This window comes from Penicillium daleae (genome assembly GCF_028827525.1).
Source record: "Penicillium daleae strain IBT 16125 chromosome Unknown utg000008l_segment0_segment0, whole genome shotgun sequence".
NCBI classification, from domain to species: domain Eukaryota; kingdom Fungi; phylum Ascomycota; class Eurotiomycetes; order Eurotiales; family Aspergillaceae; genus Penicillium; species Penicillium daleae.
The window spans coordinates 3,825,804-3,845,674 of NW_026623156.1; the positions used below are offsets into that span (position 1 = coordinate 3,825,804).

Sequence of the window (19,871 nt, forward strand, 5' to 3'; positions counted from 1 at the left end):
GTCAAATGATTGAAATTCTCAATCGTCTTTCTCAGTCTGTTTCATGGCAGCCTAGTTTTCGGCTTGATCTGCCTCCGAGGCCCGTCACGGAATCGATTACTTGAACAACCGACAAAGTATAATGGGGACAGGTTGACGTACACCTGGTGGGACAAACCTCAGGTATTGGCGGGCATTGATAGGTTAATCATACTCTTCTCTGTCGATACGCTTGGATCGACTGGATAAAACCATAATACGAGGATACGAGACCCTGATTGACAGGTTCACATCTGCAACAGGCTGGATCCCGTCGGCAGGAGCACGGCCGAGACGTGGCGAAGCCAAAAGCGTCCCCAACTCAACCAAAAAGTCAAAAGGGGGCAGGAATAACTAATTTTTCCCGAGTCCGTTTTGCCTGGACGACTCCAGATTTCCCTCTCCATCACTCGCCAGTCCACTCAATTCCTTCTTCCTACGGTCGCTCAAATCCGTTCTCTCGTTCCTTTTATCCTTATTTCCCGTTCACCACCAAGATTGTGGTCGCGCCTGTCCTCGTGCCCCTGAACTTCGCCGACTTCTCTCCTCCACCAACTCCCAATAGGAGCTACTAAGCCGCCACATCCCCACAACCGTCGGCCTTCCCCAGCACTCACCAAAGCCTGTCGATCACGCCAGTTGTGCTCGTTTGCCCATCCTGACTGTGCTTCCAAGCACTATGGTGGCATAGGGCTCCCGTTCGACTACCCATTCCCCCATTACCAAACCCGCCACACTTTGCCTCGGAGTCCTTGTGGGCCAACAAACTAGGCTACTCAATCTGAGCTTATCGGCCATTCGAGGAGACCGACCCAGTGTGCCAAGCCATCGCTTCGTCTCTGCTTGCGCCAGCTTCTGACCAAGGGGCCATTCGTGCGAACCCACGACGAGGAAAGGTGTCACTGTAACCGACCGTAACCTGCGCGCCCATTCAACCTCAACCTCGTTGAACCGCCTCCATCTGCGATTGAACCGAAAAGCAACATAACGAGGCCGAAAAGCCTTGATCAACCTCTTCTGCGACGCAGCCATGGCTCTCTTTCTCTGGATCCTGACCAGCTTTGTGCGCTGGGTGCGCCTAAAGATCTACCAATATGAGGTAACCTTTGCCATCTACATGCTCACCCCAACCGAGAAATTCATCTTCAGTACGTTGCCCCCGTGCTAGGTTTCTGCCTGCGGCCATTAAAACTAACCCCCTCTTCTCTCTCGTCAAACAGACTCCCTCCTCCTCACCCTGATCACCATGATCGCCACTGGTATCTACATTTACCTCCCGGACCACCTCCGCTCTATCTACGGCCACCTCTACTACTACTGGGTTGGAGAGCGACCGTTCATCTCCAACCGCTTGACCTCCTCAATGGGCTCTGTCTTTGGTGACGCCGCCACACAGAGTCTTGAGGTTATATATGAGACGGCCAAGACTGCTGCAGCGGCTGCCACGACGACACAGCATCTTGCTGAATTGTAACCTGTGAATAGTGTTGCCCCAGGAGTTTGGGAAGTTGGGAGAGGACATGGGTGATTCTGAAGACCGGCGTGGGCAAGGACCACAACCCAATGCCTTTTTGGCCGGCTGGCGCATACTCGGCGTTTATCATTTTCCCTATTGGATTCTCGTATCCTGTTCCGGGGATTGACCATGCATTAAAACGTCTCGCCACGGATTTCTTGCCGACTTGATTCGTTCATTCGCCTGGATATTCGTTATTGGCCGTCACATTGATAGGCACGCTTTGCTGAGCGCAGATATCTATCATTAATTGATATCCTTCTGTGCTACCCAAACGGTCTCTGGCTGGCGACAATGGCCTAGGATTAGTCCATGGGTGGTCTATTTGCGACGAAGAGGATTTTTCTTTCGGAATATCTGCACAACATACTTTTCCTGTCGGCGGGATAATGCCTATACTGAATGAGGCCGCAATGCCGATAATATGTAATGTAATATAAAGATCATGAAGACGTCAAAGAAATGATACATTGAAGTCCCCAAGTCGAATTTGGTAAATCCAGAACCTGTAAACGCCCAAAATGCCCAGAGCAGAGTATTGTTGTACAATCATCCATCCATCTCACGCGTGCAACTCTCTCACACACGCCACACCAATCATGGCGACACTGACAAGCCCCGCGGTAGCAGACGGAGCAAGACCAAGCGCAATCTACACAGGCGGAAGGCATACCACAGTCCAGCCGGCCCTTTTCAGGCTCAGAAAGTCTCCCCTTTTTTTTATCAGCACACACTCGACCGAATGACTTCCCCTCATTGTCCGGTCTGCGACTGCTGTGCATCCGCCTGCGCCTGAGCTGCCAATGCAGCCTGCTCCTTCTGCTGCCGCTCTCGTCGGAGGGCGTCCACCATGCGCATGCGCGACAGCTCCTTGTCGATCTCCTCCTTGTCCAGCGGAATCTTATGTGATTGTTCGGCGGTGGGCCAGAAGTTCGTCACGTTGAAGCGGTCGTCGAGGTTTGTACCGAAGTAGTACATCCAGCCAATGGGGAAGAGGACGTACATGCCGAACTGGAGGGAAAGAGGCTTAGTATGGGTTTAAAAATATAAAGGCATTGAAGAAGCCGCAGTTGAGTGATAAGTGAAGATGAGTTCTATATGGACGCGGGACTTACCTTGAAAACTTCCAGGTTCCCGCCCTGGAGTCGGCGGAGGATGTTTGAGATCATTTTGGCAGATGGAACACTCGGCAAGGAGCTGTTGTACGCAGGAAAATATTGCAAATATGAGCAGTATCTCCGGGATCTCTGCAGCTCGAGCAGTGGGCGACCGAACGATGCAAGACTCGGGATCTGGATATTGTCTGATGCGCCAGTCACGGGCTTGATGATTCAAACACCGCAAACAGGGCAAACAGTGCAAACACACCGCTCTTGATCGATGGATTACGTAAACGATCATCCCAGTCACCTGACCTACCGCGGGCCTCGGCTTGCGGTGGTTCCCCCGCAAAACAGCCGGACAGGCCGTGGTGCCTGCCACGCGCCGAGCTTACCGGGGGTTTTGTTCCATGCACAATTATATGATCGTCTGTGTCCATAGAAAACCTCCCTCGGACCCAGACTGATTTAGCTCCAACACACCAAGAGCACCAATTTACACCAAAAATTGCAACCATGTCCAACGAGCAGCTTATCACACTCACTTATCGAGACCGTGTCGCAATCGTCACGCTCAATCGACCTGATAAGCTGAATGCTCTGAATCAGGAGCTCTACTACCTCCTCGGCGAGCGCCTTCGGGAAATTGACCAGCGCGAGGATATCTACATCACCGTACTGACCGGCACAGGTCGATTCTTCTCTGCGTACGATCTATAACCCCCATACAAGCCAATCCTCTCCAAACCCTAACCAAGCTAACCCAATTTTCCCAAACACAGCGGCGCAGACGTAACAAGCACCCGCCCCAATAGCGAGCTCGGCTCCAGCGTCCGCCGTGAACTGGTCAAGGGCTTCGTCGCTAACAACGTCGACGTAACCCGCACCTTCTACAACCACAGCAAGATCCTCGTCGTGGCCCTAAACGGGCCCGCCGTCGGCCTCTCTGCCGCCCTCATCGCTCACGCCGACTTCATTTACGCTGCCCCGCACGCCTTTGTGCTAACTCCCTTCTCATCCCTCGGCCTCGTCGCCGAAGGCGGCGCCAGCCGCGCATTCGTCGAGCGTCTCGGCATCGCCAAGGCCAACGAGGCACTCATCATGAGCAAGCGTATCCCCTGCGAGGAACTGGTCGCGGCCGGGTTCGTGAATAAGGTCATCGAGGCTGATTCGAAGAATAAGGAGGATTCGACGGGTTTCTTGAAGAATGTGCTGGCCGAGGTTGATGATCGATTGGGTACGCATCTGAATCAGTCGAGTTTGTTGAAGATTAAGGAGTTGGTGCGGCGGCCGGAGAGGGAGATTCTGGATCGTCAGAATGGGATTGAGGCGTTTATGGGTCTTGAGCGGTTCATGATGGGTGTGCCGCAGGAGGAGTTCCGGAAGTTGGCGTCTGGTGAGAAGAAGCATAAGCTGTAGACTGGGGATCAAGTGGATTTCAGGTTATTATGTGTACATAGTTCTGTCCGGAGACTTAGATTTCTAAGAATTTTTCTGAAGATTGGATCATAGGTATTGATGCATTAGGTTTCAGAATACCCGGTAGGTAGCCTGGAAGCTAGAAGGTTCACGACACGATTTTATAAACAGTTCATTTATAAATCTACTTTTGTCCGATCTATATAATTGAACCGGCCAGCGCCATGGTATCCAGCAGCAACGCCTCTCTTTCGATGTATAGTTACAATTGGTCCATTTAGTTGGACTCGTTGCCAGTGTCCTGATCCTCTCGCTCCTGCTGCTTCAGAATCTCCTGCCACTTGCCCAGGAACTCGCTCATACCGCCAGGCCCCGCCAAAGATGCATCAACAAGCTCCTTTGGCACCTTATGAGCCGAGAACTGCGGTGTGTTGAAAGAATATGACTCCGGGTCATCCTTCTTGATAAGACGGAACTCCGGCAAGAAAGGTGCGAACTGATCATCTCCCTCAGCAGTAGTATTCTCTACCTCTTCGTCCTCCGAAACAGAATCTCCCTCAGCTTCTCCATCGGATGGGTGAGTCATAATGCTACCATCCCGAAGGGAGATGCGCACAACCTCTTCCTCAAGCCCATTATCCGCCTCCTCTTCGAAGCCGATAGGGTCCTTCATCCGGAGGATTTCCAACCAGCTAAAGAGAAGCGGATCGGTCCGCTGTGCCCAAGGGTTGATATCAATCAGCCAGACGCGCTGATGCGGAGCCGGAATATATACATCAAAGGTGAAGTTGGGATCGGGGAAAGTGTCCCGCAGCTTCTCGTCGAAGAACGATTGAATCCGTGATCGAAGCATATCGCGCATACCAAAGAGGAAATCGAAATGATTTTGGTCACGTTGGCACATGCAAAGCAACTTGCGATTGCGTACGAAGCATCGGAACTCGAGGGACGGGTTAAAGTTGACGTATTGCCTTAGAATCAGGTGGTACGGCACGTCTGGCAGGGTGTCATCTGAAACTTTGCCATTGATGTTGTCTGGTTCGCAATCGTCGAAGGGGTGCTCGAGATCATGCGTGATGAAATCGCTACTTTTGAGGAGTAGGTATATATCGTTAGGCGACCGGCATTCGGTGTCATTTGTTGCGGACATGAACGTTGCGTCTTTGGGTGCGCTCCAATTCAGCTTCGGGGTGACCTTGCCGCCCAGTTCTGCAATGGTGTTCTTGATCTGAGCATGGATCTCTTGCCACTCCGCAGATGGATCCTCCTCTCCCTCCTCGGAATCTTCGTATGCATCAAGCTCGTCATCCTCTCTCGGAGGTCGGACTTCAGGTGGAAGAATAATGCCGTCGGCACGGAGGTAGTTCACAAAGGCGGGCGTGAGGGGAATAAGACGTGATTTTGGAATGAGTGGACGATACCTAAGCTTGATTATTAGGACTGGTCACAAATGATTAGGGTTAAGAGGCAAAAGCATACCGAGGGTGCCAGTCATGGTAGGAGCAATGGAGAATATGGGAGTAGGTCACAGGCGGAAAGGGCAGACGATCGGGCACCTCGCGTGATGAGGCCTCTACCGGCGTATTTTCTGTCTCCATCATCGGCATTCTCATCTTCTAAATAACAGACTTGTCAGGCAAACCCATGGAGGGGAATCGCGGGGACATTTTTCTTTGAGTCACCTGCCGATAACGATAGATGACATAAGCCCGCAGCCACCTCAGGCACCCAAGCGGAGTTGGTGATTTGGTCCCAACGCGGTCTTAAACTTCTCGCAACACCGTCGTCAGCATGGCCCCTGAGGCTCCAGATCCCCAGAGCCTGAAGTCATGGCAAGATGCATTCCAGTATCCCATTCCTACGGTTCGCCGTGTGGAGCAGGAACTGCGACGGGACATTGCAAGCAATAAGGAGAAGCTCCGAGCTCTCGTGGGGTAAGTAGTCCATGACTGACATGAGCCTTGGTCGCATGGGTGCTGATTTCATGTACTCGGACTAGGACGCGATATCGAGAGCTTGTTGGAACGGCCGAGACAATTGTGGAAATGAACAAGGAAATACAAGACGTGGAGGCTACCCTGGCCGATGTTGGACGACGATGCAACCCGCGACTTGTGGAGAAGAAGCATCTTCATGCGCGGCAGATGAAACGCGAAGCTACGGACACAGGTGCGATATATCTTATCTGTGGCTGGGAGACTCAATTGCTCACATGGCCGCTAGATGCTGATAAGCATACCTTTGTAGCGCAACTGGCTCTGCTACACCGCTGTACAACTTCCGTCACTCTTCTATTGCGCAAACGGGCTTCAATGCTACTTGTTGCTAAGGTCCTTGTTGTATTTCGACTACTGCTCAAGACTCTCTCGCAAAACCCCTCGATCCCGCCATCCCTGGGCGATTTGCGTATCCAATTGGCCTCTCTGCGCCGGACTCTTCAGAAGCGAATTGATACACTTCAGAAGCGAATTGATAAACGGTTGACCACCGCCACTGGCTCAGATGATAGCATAATTGAAGCATTGGCTGCGTTCTGTCTCGCCACGAGTTCTTCATCCGACGATGCTATCCGTCACTTCCATCAAGTTCGCCTTGATATTATTACCGGCCAATTGGATTCGTCCCACGAAAATATTCCGAAAGCCCTTCGATTGTTCATTCGCACCCTGCAGAACTCGAAGGTCTTGCGATCTCGTCAATTCTCTGACGTACTCTCCAAGCTCAAGACGAGACCCATTCTCTCTGATCCAGAAGTCCGCGGCTTGGACGGCCTCGAGATCGAGCTACTGTGTCGTTGGGCCGCTCCAGAGGTCATCAATTTCACCCCGTGGATTAAATTGAGTGAGCTTGGCCGGTCTGAGGGACATCAGTCTATCAAGGAGTGGTCTTCACTGGCCTTTGAAAGATTCGCGGAAGGAAGCCAGAAGGCCCTCTCTCAGAGCAATGGCTTCGCCGAGCTCCTCTCTTTACGTGCTGAAACCATCGAATCGTGGTTATCTTCTTGGGGCTCAACTGTTTCCCATGGACCGGAGAATGTCCTTGAACGCCTACGAAACATTTTCAACGATCATCTTAAACAAATGCTGACCACCCAGATCCAGACAATCGATGACATTGCGGGCCAAATTTCATCGACCGTGTCGAAATGGGAAGCGTCTGAACATGCCTCAGTTGGGTCCCTCTGGGATTCTGATCTGATCACCGCGGACTACTCCAACGGAGCGTCTACTTTCAAACATGCTGTCGCAGACCGTCTTCTTGGACGGGACGATGATGTGTCAGCAGTGTTGACAAAGTACAAGTCCTGGCTGGCGTCTGTTCAGGAATTGAATGAATCAATCGAGGCTCTGCGCCGCTTCAAGTGGACGGACGTACTTGTCGGTGGCGAAGTAGAGGATGAAGATATCGACGTCGCCCCGCGACTGAATGACGAAGACCCTCGAACCCTCTCGAATTCTCTCCATTCGGCTGTCCATCAGGCTTACCAAAGTCTCCAAGATTCTTTCAACGATGCTTTCAAGGCATTCGGGTCCTCGAATCTCAACCAGAAGGCCACATTCATGCTTCGGCTCATCCGGCTCGTCCGGCGCGAGGTCCCGTCCGGGTTTGTCACAAAGGATTTCTTGTTCTCGAGCCAGCTTGCTCCCAAATTGCAGGATCTGCTCGCCACGGACATTGTGACACATACTGGCTCTATAGCATTTGTTCCTTCGACTAGCACGACTCCCAAGGCAAAGAGCGTTAGGCTTGTTCCTGGCCGGTCACTCTGGGAAGGTGATCCACCCGTGCCTGTTCAGCCCTCACCGAGTACATTTAAGTTCTTGCGTCGCTTGACTACGATCATGGATGAGAGTGGGCCTGATATTTGGGACCCATCGAGCGTGCGAGTCTTGAAGGGCGCGTTGGAAAAACAGTTGGAGACGTCTCTCAGATCGACACTTGAGGAACTGGAAGGCTGGGAGACTCCGAACAAGGATGAAGACGCCGTCGCGAATGGTGACAAGGAAGAAGTTGGGGCCGATACTGTATCTGGTTCCGTGATTACTGAGTCCGACAAGCCAACCGATGCCCCTTCGGCAGAGGCTGTACACGACTGGAAAGCGCAGCTGCTCTTTGATACCCATTACTTGGCAAACATGCTGGGTGAACCGAATCAGCTGGCTGATGTCGCGGAGCGGGTTCAAAAGAGCGCCGACCTCGACGTCGCAGCTGCCAAGGCTATCCGCAAGTCTGCTCAAGAATACTGGAAGAGAACAGAGCTTCTGTTTGGTCTCTTGGCGGAGCGTTAAATACCCACATTTTGTTTTATACCTCCATACCTCTGCAGGTCGTTTTCTTTATCTCATTTATCGTACTTAGCGATTTTTAAGCATAGCATAGAGTCCAGCTCTGTTCCATTCCAATTTGTTAAATACACACACAGATGAGAGTTCGAGCAAATTTACTCAGAGTAAGCTCTTCATATCAGACCAAAAGACCTCGTGCGCTGGTCCAACTATGTACAGTGCTGCACCCTAACAATTAATTCTGCGTACCATCATACTGTACTCGGGACCATCGGAAATACAGTAAGCCAACATATTAATTGGGCTATCTTGTTGGCCTAGATCGTAATGCGAGATGCATTTGGACATGTTGCTGGCAGCTGCACTGCCTTGGTCGACAAGATCAGCAAATATCCACATGGCCTCGCCGATCGACGCCATTATGAGTTGTCAGATGGGCGCCACAAACAAACCCCTTGCGAAAACAATAGTCCACAAAGTCACTGTCCAACAATGGTATTTGTTGTGTGTCAGCTAGGGACCAAAATTGGGTGCACTTCCTTAGATGTATCATATGCACGCTGGCGAAAACTGCCAAAACGCTCCTAGCGCGTGGTCGAATATCCTGGGGCTCCTTAGTATTATTGGGCATTTTAACGTGCCTAGCCAAGGGAATACCCCTGTATAGGACTTTGAAAGATGATCCGAAAACCTTTCAACATGACTCGCTTTTACGAGCGAGATGTATAAACTCCACAAGGGGGGCCTAATGGTTTTGTATGACGGTTATAAGACTGGCTTCTCCCCTTCAGAGTTTCAGGGAATTTTACCCATCTCGGAGATTGTACGCTCCCGTTCGTATGATCCTCTGCAGCTATGGTTTTCTTCAATTCCTTGTGGCTCCTATACGTCCTTACACAGGTGACCACGGCGATCTATCTCCCGAACAGACAATTATGCACACCGAACAAGGCAGTGATGCGCAGGGAATGGTAAATATGAAAATTGCCTTTTTTTTTCCTATGATTGAAGACGTCGCTAATAGCTCCAGGGGAGAAATGCCCCCGGCTGAGCGAAAGAACTACACCGATGCAGTGCTATGTCTGACTCAGAAACCACCTCGACTTCCAACCGCAGAGTACCCTGGAGTTCGCAGCCGATTCGACGATTTCGTTGCGTACGTTGCTTATGATAATGAGTTACAAGTATGATTACTGAAGCTGACTATTTCCAGCACTCACATCAACTATACACTTCACGTCCACTACAGCGGTTTATTTCTCCCGTGGCACCGCCGCTTCACCTGGCTATGGGAGCGAGCTCTCCGAGAAGAATGCGGCTATACAAGCTATCTTCCGTAAGGATACTACGGTGCATACATCAGTTTGAAGCTAACAATGTATCCAACTAGCTATTGGAACTGGCCCCTCTGGACAAACGACCTGGGTAAAAGTCCCCTATTCGACTGCAGCGAGACATCCCTCTCTGGCGATGGAGAGTATAACCCAGGAGAACAACCTCTATCCGGTGGAAATGTTACTATTCCCCGTGGCTCAGGTGGAGGTTGTGTCAAATGTGGCCCCTTCAAAGATCTACAGATTCATCTTGGCCCATTCTCTCGCGACCTGACTTCATTCACGGAGATCCCCTCTCCAAAATTCGAATATAACCCTCACTGTTTGAACCGAAGTCTTAATAATTTCGTGACATCACACTATAATAACGCGACTATTGTTTCGCGCCTCCTCGCAGCGACAGATATAGTTGATTTCCAGACTGTTATGGACCATTGGCCTGCACAGCCAGATGGCGTCCTTGGTGTTCACGGTGGGGGACACTTTAGCCTAGGAGCTACTATGCAAGATTTATTTGCCTCACCGCAAGATCCGGCATTTATGCTGCATCACTGTATGATCGATCGACTGTGGTCGATGTGGCAAAGCACAGATGAGAAGCATCGGCGGCATGCGCTCAACGGCACGACGACAATTTTGAACCCGCCTTGGGGGCAGCTGGTCACGCTGAATACAATGATGGAGTTTGGAGTCCTTGACCGACCGCGTAGGGTTGGTGAAGTGATGAGTCCTACTGAGCATGGGTTGTGTTATTCATACAGCTGATTTGTGTTGAGTGGTGGACTCGTTGCACATATCTTTGGATTAGACTGGAGTATATATATGTGCCTATATACACTGGACAATGTCCGCCGGGTGAGGCTTTCCTGTCTGGGCTGCCGCCGCTTTAATGAGGACGATCAGGCTCAGGCTCACTGAGTAAATGTCACCACGGGCTCATGCTCAGTGATCGCTCAGGGGTTGTCAAGAACTCTTGGATTTCATTTTGTAAGATCAAAGTCTAAGCCTGCTAACTATCTTTGCGCTGCTATGTGAGTGCAGTATATTTGTCCCTCAACAATGCCCGCAGCAAAAAGAATAACATCGTTCTCGCTGTCGAGTGCGCCACGTTAGTCGTAGCGCAACCTGTCCCATCAAAGCAAACATGACAGAAGAATCCGAGGAAACCACACTTAACGGAATCAGAAAATCCGGTTCGACCTGGCCACTCTCTTCTTTGCGCGCTTTCTCAATCTTCACCATCCTGCTCACGTACCGCAGCCGCATTGAAATTGTATGGGTGCATAGTGAGGAACGCGTTAATGCGTGTCGATGTCGGGGATTTCTGTGGAGCCGAGGTACCAGCCCTGCTCTTCCCAAATCGACGCTGCAAGAGCTCCCAGTTGTTGTTCTGGGATTTCTAGATCTTTCTCCCTTGGCTCAACCGGTTGGCGATGGAAAAGGGCGTCAAACGGGATTATCAAAGGATGACCAGTAACAATAACCTCGGCTTTGGCGTGGTTCCTTTCTTTGGTCATCCAAATAGCCTGGGAGCGATGAATTCTGTTGTTCTGCCGCTCCCACTTTTCGACCCGAATTTCTGGCCGAGATTTGTTGATCCGAAGTGTGAGGCATATGTCGGCATTTCCATCATCAGGATTCAACCAGAATCGAACATCCGAATTCAGTTTGGAGTCCGATTCCGAGAACGCAATTTCGAGGGGAACGGAGGGACCACGTGGCCTTCTCTTAGGTCCCCAGCCATAATCAGGCACTTTCCCCCTGCTTTCCCCTTGGACGGTTATACCTGGGTATTCCCGAAGAGCATAGTCTAAGCCCATTGGACGTAACGCCTTGCGAATCAGAGAGTTCATCTCATCGGTCGCTGTATTATGTGGACCCAAAGGCATGGAGACGAGGAAAAGCCGTTCGTTGGTATCAAAAGAAGAGCAAAATTTGGCAATATCAGTGTCCTCCTTGAGAGGATCAAAGAGGGTTTCGATGGTCTCCTTGTTTGCATGGAAGAGGAGGAATTCACTTGTGTCAGCCGAAGCTTCGAAGCGAGCGGTTTCGGTTTCCAAGATGTCGTAGAATTGCTCTTTCCCTTGAAAAGTGTATCTCTTAATCAACGGGGGCAGATCCTTGAGGAAGGCGCCGTCCGGGTCAGAATCGTAGCTGCCTTGGTGTTCTGGCATCTCGGCCATAGTGATACGGTGATCAACAAGATCACGGAGAGATTCGGAGACGTCGAGCTGTTCAAAAAGATGAGAGTGGTGATTCAAGATGAAACATGTAAACTCGGCGATGATGGGAGGTTTATTTGGGGTTGGAAACTTGGGAAGGTTAGTTACCTCATGATGACCCTTCAGCCTGGCAGGGGAAGACTGTTCATGGTCCCGGGGCGCTACAAGCAATAACTTTCTAAACGCCCTTGAAAAAACTCTATGAAAATTTAAGATTATCTGTGGGACTTTCTATGGGAAGTATATTAAGGTTGTCAACCTTAGCATTAATCATGAATCCAGACCGAGTGATGTGTACAGTATAAACAACTTGGGTTGCAATCTAGACTAACTCAATGCTTGATCCGATTGTACCGCATGGATTCTCCCTTAGACACAAATCTAGGTTTATTATGGATTTGCCAGTAGGTGGGGCTAAACAGAATTCTTGCAAACACGTCTATTCTATTGAGTCCAGTTTATAGTAGTCACCTGATCTGGGTGATGGCTCTTAGGGGAGGTAATTGGAAATTACGTTTCAGAAATTTCCAGGAATTTTGATATCTGACGGAAAAGCAAATAGGGTCTTACCGGAAAGGCTTAAATACACGACCGATTTAATTGGCTCTCAGGGGTCTCAACGTATCTATTGGCTGATTGACTTGAGATATATCCAAACCTCAGGCATCAACATCTTGTCGGAACAACAGCAGCAGTGGATACTCGGAAGAAGGAGATAGTTACAGTAAACCCGCATGTATTAGTCATTATTATGCCCACATAAATTGTCAGAAAGGGGCTTTATAGCAATTCAGACTTGTTGATATGCGATTGGTGCGCAGTATGATTTACTAAGCAGTATTTCCGACTTATCTCTGGTAACTAAGGGAAAGCAAATCGTGCCTTACCGTAAAGGCTTTTTGTAAAGCAAATAGCTTTTCCAGCAAATTACCTTCCCTAATGGCTCTCTAAGCGCAGGGCGATCTGCCGAGTCAGCCAGATAAGCCAGCTAAGAGGGCTCCGCCAAGGTGTAGTGGATGCAGGGAGATTGGGCAGGAGATTGGATACAGGATCAGTTCATGTAAAAATCGCTCTCATTGCAACGGGTCAGACCCGCTTCTCACTACAGTATATACTGCTATATACACAGGATAATGTCTGCCCCGAGGACATGTTGTCCTTAATCACCCTGATCGGTCACTGATCATTATGGTGTAAAATATCCATTTTAAACGTTTCGTTGCTCCTGGGAGCCCATCGTTTTGCATGTCTTGCTCCTAGGAGCTTGTCAGCCTTAATTGTTTGATTGGCTGCACGTGACTTTCCGTAGGTCTCTTCGTTGGTCCTCGTCTTTCCCCGCAAGTGTCCAGCAGTAGTTTCGTAACACATACCTGGAGCTTGTGTATGCTTTACTCACGGAAGCTCCCAGATTTTGAAACAGTTCTTGTATCAATCTATCAATCAATCAATATATTCCCGTCACGGGTATACCTGAAGCGATGAGCGAAGGAAATACTGTACGATTTGGAGGACCTACATAGCTTATCTGGCTTCCGGAAGGTGATGATGCACCGCAGCGAATCGACTGGCCTTATTAGCGGACGTACACCTTCTCTCAAGTATATCTCAATCTATACGTGAGATTTCAGGACAAGTCTGGGAACTAGTTGCTTGACAACTCGGCATAAGAGAGGCACGAGAGTTGCATGTGTATAGTATAGAAGTCTCCCGTCAAATACTGTATTTTTTTTATCGTCGTCCCGTAACAAATATCTCTATTATTAGAAAAGTGAAATCGACGGATAAGCCAGGTATAGATTAGGTGTTTCAAGAAAGGGCTTACAAAGGTGGATCTGTTTTCGGCCTTAACTGTATGATGCGTACGAGCTGAAGGATTGTAAACAGTGGTTTGGAGACTATATTGAAGTAGATTCCGGCCATGATTCATTTGTACTCTGCGCTTAAGGACGAGACGGAGAAAAGTTACCATTAGCTGGGCAGCTCCTGGGCAGTGCGTAAAGTATGAATTTGTATCTTCTTGAATACCTGGTAGTCAAAAAGGAACCAGACGAATAGGCGAAAGTATTATTCTTATAAAGATCAGAATGGTTACCCTCGTTGAAGAACCCAATGAGAGTGTTACAGGTCAACCAAAAAGAACGGATCAATTCGGTAACATTGGACGAAAGTATCGAAGCTAGAAAGAGAAGAGGGGAAAGGAGAGATCCTCCAGAAAGAGAGAGCTCAAGTGGACAGCAGACAGGCAAACATCCCAAACGGATACCTCTGGCGCCAATCCTGCATATTGAAGTTATTCCCTGGCTTAGCAAGTCACATCCATCACAGAGAGTGGGGATTTCCTTTTGTTCAACATCATCGGATTTAACATCTTGTACGGTATATTGAGTGAACCACGGAGCTGTATCAAAGTCCTTCACCGGGACGTATTAGATCTAGTTCGATGTGTTCAATGAAATCGCGCGCGTGTAGGATAGTCGGGAAGGATTTATTTGGTTTCATATTGAGAATATTACATTCAAGTCATAGCACCCAGGCTTGGAGATAGTAAGAGATGGCTACAAAATATAATGGGAAGGTTATATAGAAAGAAGAGAGGGATAATAAATTATTTCGTTACTAAGAAAAGGTGGGCTGTTAGAACTTTTCTTTACTATAACTATGTTATGATCTGCAGTACTAACCGATAGAGAGCTTCAAGTCCAGAGGATATCGTCTCTCGATTTACTGGCCTACATGGTATTTTAAGGTAACAGAGTTCTTTTAGGGAGTGAGATTATTTTTTAGAAATAATTTAGGGCCTGTATATCATAAGTTCGACTTACGACCCTAAGCCAGCACGAGTATAGAGCGCTTGGACGAGGTCCCCAGGCTGCGGGGCAAGCGAATATGAACAACGTGGACATCTCGCCTCACGTGCATTGCGAATGAAGTCAGAGATCAACAAGATCCTTTGGCAGAGTGGGCACGTCGCCTCAACTTCGAGAAGACTCGGATATTCGGTTGTATAAGTGCGGAGTTTCTCTTCCACTCTTGCGTCGTAGGCCGCTCGCTCGCTTGGCCTTGGGCGAAATTGATTATGTGATGCGGTTAATCACCTAATTTGTTGTGCGGCTAACGTTAGTAAAAGCTGCTGTGTCCGTATCAATTCCCTGCCAGTAGAGAAATGCATGGTGTCCCTGTCCCTAGTGATTCCCGAGTGAATCAGGCTGATTACGTAGTGGTCACTGAGTAACTAGTAGCTCAGGTTGATCAGGGGCGTACTCAATTCTACTCAGTGAGCAAAAGCGGCGAAGGGGTGAGCAGTAGAGCGGAAGGGGAACGCCAAGAGTTGCCGGACAAAATCCGGTGTATATGCAAAACCACGCGATATAGATTCGAATCGTTGAATAGTAGCCTATTCGAGAATAATCTTAGAGGGAATTTTAAAGTTGACTGGGGGACCGATTATGGTATTAATTGATTATGAAGTATTTATCGTTTACTCAGAATCGAGAGCTGAGGTGAACATCGCAAGGGTCCAGTCGGTGACCATGTTTCTTCGTCCTGAGTCTTATGACCACCAATCCCAACCAAAGATACCAAGGAACCGAAGAACGGTGAAACGACATTCTGACTTTCGCTGAATTTCGAGCGGAGAAGACTCGGTATTAGCAAAAGAATGGACAGAATGTTATCGAGCCGAGGCCGCATGGTATGAAACCGTTTCAAGACGCCTAGCTCTCCAATAAAATGGTGCGGTCGTGCTAGGGTGCTGAACTACAGGTCTAATCAAAACTTTCTCCCCCGGTAGCCGAGACTCTTAGGGCTTGGTATTCCTTTTGGACCCTGGAGCTAAAGCTCAGAAGAATCTAAGTAGATTAGACTCTCGATGAGTGGTTTGGGGATGAGGTAGAGGCGACTTGCCCCCAAGTGGAAACTGTGATGACCCTTATCAACTCACAACTCTAGGCCAAGTCAGCAAGTGATCCGGGCCTGTTTGGTAATATAGCTATCTCACGGAATCGTGTCGCTCTCCATGGCGCATGGTGCCATTGGACAAGTCTTGCTAGTTGTGCTCGTGACTCACTCACTCGCCAAGACGCCAGTGTAGTAGTGAAGTTACAACTGCCTTAGACAGTCCCATCCGACCAAATTATATAAAGCCGCCCAGCATCCAAACCTGCATAATTCTCCATGGTTTACAATCATCAGAATAGCAATACCCCAAGAGTTGAACATCTTCCACCACGAGTCGTGGCCTGAACAATGGCGATCGTCTGAGTTTCCGCCGGAGGAGACATTGCAAGAGAGAAGAAGGCGATTCAACAAAAAGCCTGGATGGTCAAAGGGTTGGAACGACTGGATTCCTAGATTCTTCCATACGCAGACCCCCAGGACGGGAGGTTGGCCGTGGGGCTATGTCATCTATCGCACGACCTTTGCAGACACATCTAGTCAAGACTGGGCGGCCGCGATCGAGATGCTGCATCGATACTGCTATGCCTCGATGAACCGATCTAGGGATCTAAGCGAATTTGCATTCCAACCTAACGTCAAAGAGCTTGTCCGTGAGGGGTATCGAAATGTCATTGTTCAAGATCCGAGCTTGGAAGGAGCCTCAGTGGACGTTCTTCGCAAACGACACATTCAATGGGTAGAAGAGAGGGGGTTCCTTCTTGCATATGGAACGCCTCGATTTGACTATTGCTTGATGTTGGATGCCCGCTCTGTACGATCAATTCTGGCAAGTACGGAGCCTGATGAATCTGGCATGTTCGGACCAGATAAACTTGGCATGGTCGGATACGTCAACGTGATTGACTGCGATTTTCAATATGATCCCAATGACCCTGACAACGAATGTTCGGAGTACTTTGATGGATCGGTCAGAGTCTGCCTGGAATCGCTCTTCCAGTTCGCTCTATCCTGCGACGATCTCACGACTGGAGAGCAGGCATGGGGAGACTGGGGGATGGGCCCTGGTAGAGTAGTCTATACAGATGGACATTCTTCAATAACCGAGAAAGAGGATGTCTTCCTTTGCCCATCTGATCTTAATCTCTACTTTGTTTCAGGCTATCGCGATTGGCCGAGGAGAGAGAATCTCACCGAGTTTCAGTATAAGGAGCTCATCGAAAGGATCAACACGGAGGATCAAATTAATTAGTCTGTCCTCAAAGTGGCATGTGCCATAGAATGCCCAGAACAGAATTATTAGAATATTTGCAAACATTTTAATTTTTTGAAGCAGTGATGGCAGGTTTAGGGTAAATTATGAAGATATCCTTTTGCCTGCTAATCAAGTTTCTCAAGATAGACACAATCCAGCTATTATTCGTCTGAGTAGCCCACGAGCTTGTCTGGTCTATGACGAGTTTCTTGAGCACGAGTACTCAAGTGAGTACTAGTCTTTGAGTTATTAGTTTATCATTTGCGCATTGATTATATCGCAGTGGTGATGAAATTCCGGCCAGCTATTATTGGTATATCATCTTTAGGGTTCTGCCTGGAAAACCGATCTCGACTATCCATAAGGTTGATTTTCTCGCCAAGTTTGCTTTGTAGTTTTTGAACGTTTTAAAATCTGCCCAGGAAAAGTAGGACAATACTTGCAATTTGGTAACTTGTTCTGCTTATCCTCCCCTCCCTGGGAGCTGATGCTGGCTCTAGATCCTGAACTGGATAAGTTACGTATATCGCCGTTTCATATCATGCCTTCAAGCGTGGACGAAATAGATTGGCCATTTGCAAGGTTATTCTATATATTGTTGAATGCATCCCAATGGACTTTATTTAGACATATAACGTGGGATCGCTGAGTTGAGCAAATGATAGTTTGGATCGATGTTGAGACACGCATTAAATATAGACTATGTGAAAGAGGATTCCAATCTGAATCAAGACTCTGAATATAGTATGCCACAAAGATATTTGCAGAGACCATCCGTTCTTGATTGTCATTTTCGTATCCACTTAATTGACAAAGCCTTTGTGAAATGCTTCTTTGTCTGGCACTCCACCCCATCCACTAAGTCTCTGGTTATAAAGGGGCCATCGATTCCTCGATATCCAGAATCCATCCATCGCACATTTGTCTTTCAAGCAAACATCACTCACAAGTACCATTCGAATCCATACAAAAGCCCGGTAAGTCACTCTTACAATTCAGAATGGCTCCATTCGAGAAGAATTACGAGAAGACTCGAGACAAACTCGGTGAGCGACTCCGACAACTTACGGTATGCCTCTCTGACCCTCTCGAAAAGAAGGAGAGTGAGTATATTGTAAAGGAGCTACTTAGAGCCACGAAGAAAGTGAACAAGATCCAGGGACTCGGTCAAAAACGCCAAATGAAAAATGCCACCCACGAATGCTGTTTTCAACGTCAATGCGAAGCGATCAAAACCCTTTTGCGGCAGGAGAGTGAGCGCATCGAGCGTGGTGGGACCTATAACTCGTTCTATACTGCTATTGTGGTGCAATCGTTTGCCTTGCATATTGGATGTCTGGTTGTTGATGGCCGTTTTACCACTGCCGATGGGTGGGCTGAGCTGGCCTTTCACAATGTGATCTGCCACGATGGCCTTTGGGAGCTGGAGTGGGTCATGCCCAAGGAAGACCCTCGTTGCAAAGGAATCCAGCGCCAACATGACCTTGCGTGGACCGTTCGACACCCAAGTTCTAGTGAAGACTGTGAGGGCCGATGTTTTGTTCATCAGCTTTGGCGTGCCCTTACTAGAACCGCCCTCACTTGCAAATGTTTCCAATGCTCCAAGCTGCGTGCCCAGCGGTCTTATCCTACCATTGAGCATTTGATTGGACGTGTTTCTAAGAACCGATTCCGCTCAACATAACTTCATCTAGTCAGATTTTATTCCAATATTTCATTCCAATATTCTCTAATGTCTTTGTCGTTCTTATGTACCCCTTCTCAGCACAGCACTAACTTCAACTTTTGCACAGAATGCAACTTTCAATTGGGACAAACTTTAGATCCCGAGTGATGTGTACTATTAACTAAATGGAATTTAATTGGTAATCTAGGTGACGGTAAAACTGCCGCCTCCGGAAGTGATCGGCTTCCGGAGCGAACATGAGCAGCTCACTGAGCAAACTGATCGCTCACCCCGATGCTCAGGCTGATCAGCCTATTTGATCTCAGTTTTCCTCTCCAATCTTTAAGTTGCTCCGACTATAACCGCACTGCTTGCTGCCTACTTCCGGCGTTCCTGGGATCGAAGGCCAGGATATGACGGATTCTCATATTGCTATAGTAGTAACTTAGTCTCGCCCTCTGAAAGAGATATAACATGAGCGACTTTGATTGAGCCATCGTCAAAAACCTTGCTCTTCCCAGACGTTCCTACCAATTTTCTTCAAAATATCGTCGTCAAGGCTGATGTTTATTTCTTTCGGGATGCTCGGTGGGCGAAGAAAGAGCTTATTGAAGCTGATAATAAGCGGCTGGCCCCGGAGGTAGACATGATTGTTATCGCCTTTGCTTATGGTAATAACTTGCTGACGTTGGACCCTATCGTTCACAAGTTCCCATAACTCCAGCACGATGTTGGGCGAGCTCCGACCGATCTTGATTGTGATGACCATTTGAACATCACCGTTTGATTCGGAAAGCCAGAACCGAGCATCGGAGGTCAATTTAGAAGGCGACTCTGAAAAGCCCGATTCCACGACAACCGAGGGCCATTTCTTCGTTCGAGCTCGAGGAAGCCTTCTTGGTAAAAATTGGCAGTCGGGTTGTTTAGCGGAGCCATTTTCTGCTTTGCAAGTGGCGGATCCAAAGGTTTGAAGACAGTCATCGAGGCCCATTGGCTTAAGACAATCAAAAAAGAGCCTTTCGAATACGCGTGCCGCAATTTCATGAGCGCGTGAGACTGTCATTTTGACAAGAAGAAGGTGTTGGGAAGAGTTATAAGAATTCCAGCAACGCTGAAGGATATTGTCGTCCGAGTTTAGGAAGTCACGACTGAAGGCCTGCT

The 19,871-nt window shown here is 48.6% G+C and overlaps 9 protein-coding genes across 9 annotated transcripts; 5 read left to right on the forward strand and 4 right to left on the reverse strand.

The window, feature by feature from the left end:
* Positions 1-1,048: 1,048 nt before the first annotated feature.
* On the forward strand, positions 1,049-1,492 carry N7458_009914 (serine palmitoyltransferase small subunit family protein; the record flags this gene model as incomplete). The annotated part of the gene is made up of 2 exons (XM_056913296.1): positions 1,049-1,166; positions 1,239-1,492. The coding sequence occupies 2 exons, from the start codon at positions 1,049-1,051 to the stop codon at positions 1,490-1,492; spliced, it is 372 nt and encodes a 123-aa protein (XP_056762145.1).
* A 795-nt stretch (positions 1,493-2,287) lies between these two features.
* On the reverse strand, positions 2,288-2,703 carry N7458_009915 (uncharacterized protein; the record flags this gene model as incomplete). The annotated part of the gene is made up of 2 exons (XM_056913297.1): positions 2,288-2,545; positions 2,650-2,703. 2 exons carry the CDS (start codon positions 2,701-2,703, stop codon positions 2,288-2,290), a joined length of 312 nt encoding a protein of 103 aa, XP_056762146.1.
* Positions 2,704-3,150: 447 nt separating this feature from the next.
* On the forward strand, positions 3,151-4,053 carry N7458_009916 (dodecenoyl-CoA isomerase; the record flags this gene model as incomplete). Its single annotated transcript, XM_056913298.1, has 2 exons — positions 3,151-3,341; positions 3,417-4,053. 2 exons carry the CDS (start codon positions 3,151-3,153, stop codon positions 4,051-4,053), a joined length of 828 nt encoding a protein of 275 aa, XP_056762147.1.
* A 277-nt stretch (positions 4,054-4,330) lies between these two features.
* On the reverse strand, positions 4,331-5,666 carry cdc123 (cell proliferation protein CDC123; the record flags this gene model as incomplete). Its single annotated transcript, XM_056913299.1, has 2 exons — positions 4,331-5,474; positions 5,533-5,666. 2 exons carry the CDS (start codon positions 5,664-5,666, stop codon positions 4,331-4,333), a joined length of 1,278 nt encoding a protein of 425 aa, XP_056762148.1.
* A 178-nt stretch (positions 5,667-5,844) lies between these two features.
* Positions 5,845-8,342, forward strand: N7458_009918 (COG1/VPS51 family protein; the record flags this gene model as incomplete). Its single annotated transcript, XM_056913300.1, has 2 exons — positions 5,845-5,987; positions 6,053-8,342. The coding sequence occupies 2 exons, from the start codon at positions 5,845-5,847 to the stop codon at positions 8,340-8,342; spliced, it is 2,433 nt and encodes an 810-aa protein (XP_056762149.1).
* Positions 8,343-9,274: 932 nt separating this feature from the next.
* Positions 9,275-10,438, forward strand: N7458_009919 (tyrosinase family protein; the record flags this gene model as incomplete). The annotated part of the gene is made up of 3 exons (XM_056913301.1): positions 9,275-9,495; positions 9,553-9,675; positions 9,730-10,438. 3 exons carry the CDS (start codon positions 9,275-9,277, stop codon positions 10,436-10,438), a joined length of 1,053 nt encoding a protein of 350 aa, XP_056762150.1.
* Positions 10,439-10,971: 533 nt separating this feature from the next.
* Positions 10,972-11,856, reverse strand: N7458_009920 (uncharacterized protein; the record flags this gene model as incomplete). Its single annotated transcript, XM_056913302.1, has 1 exon — positions 10,972-11,856. The coding sequence occupies one exon, from the start codon at positions 11,854-11,856 to the stop codon at positions 10,972-10,974; it is 885 nt and encodes a 294-aa protein (XP_056762151.1).
* A 4,054-nt stretch (positions 11,857-15,910) lies between these two features.
* Positions 15,911-17,041, forward strand: N7458_009921 (uncharacterized protein; the record flags this gene model as incomplete). Its single annotated transcript, XM_056913303.1, has 2 exons — positions 15,911-15,952; positions 16,013-17,041. 2 exons carry the CDS (start codon positions 15,911-15,913, stop codon positions 17,039-17,041), a joined length of 1,071 nt encoding a protein of 356 aa, XP_056762152.1.
* Positions 17,042-18,167: 1,126 nt separating this feature from the next.
* N7458_009922 (uncharacterized protein) lies at positions 18,168-18,686 on the reverse strand (the record flags this gene model as incomplete). Its single annotated transcript, XM_056913304.1, has 1 exon — positions 18,168-18,686. One exon carries the CDS (start codon positions 18,684-18,686, stop codon positions 18,168-18,170), a length of 519 nt encoding a protein of 172 aa, XP_056762153.1.
* Positions 18,687-19,871: the final 1,185 nt, after the last annotated feature.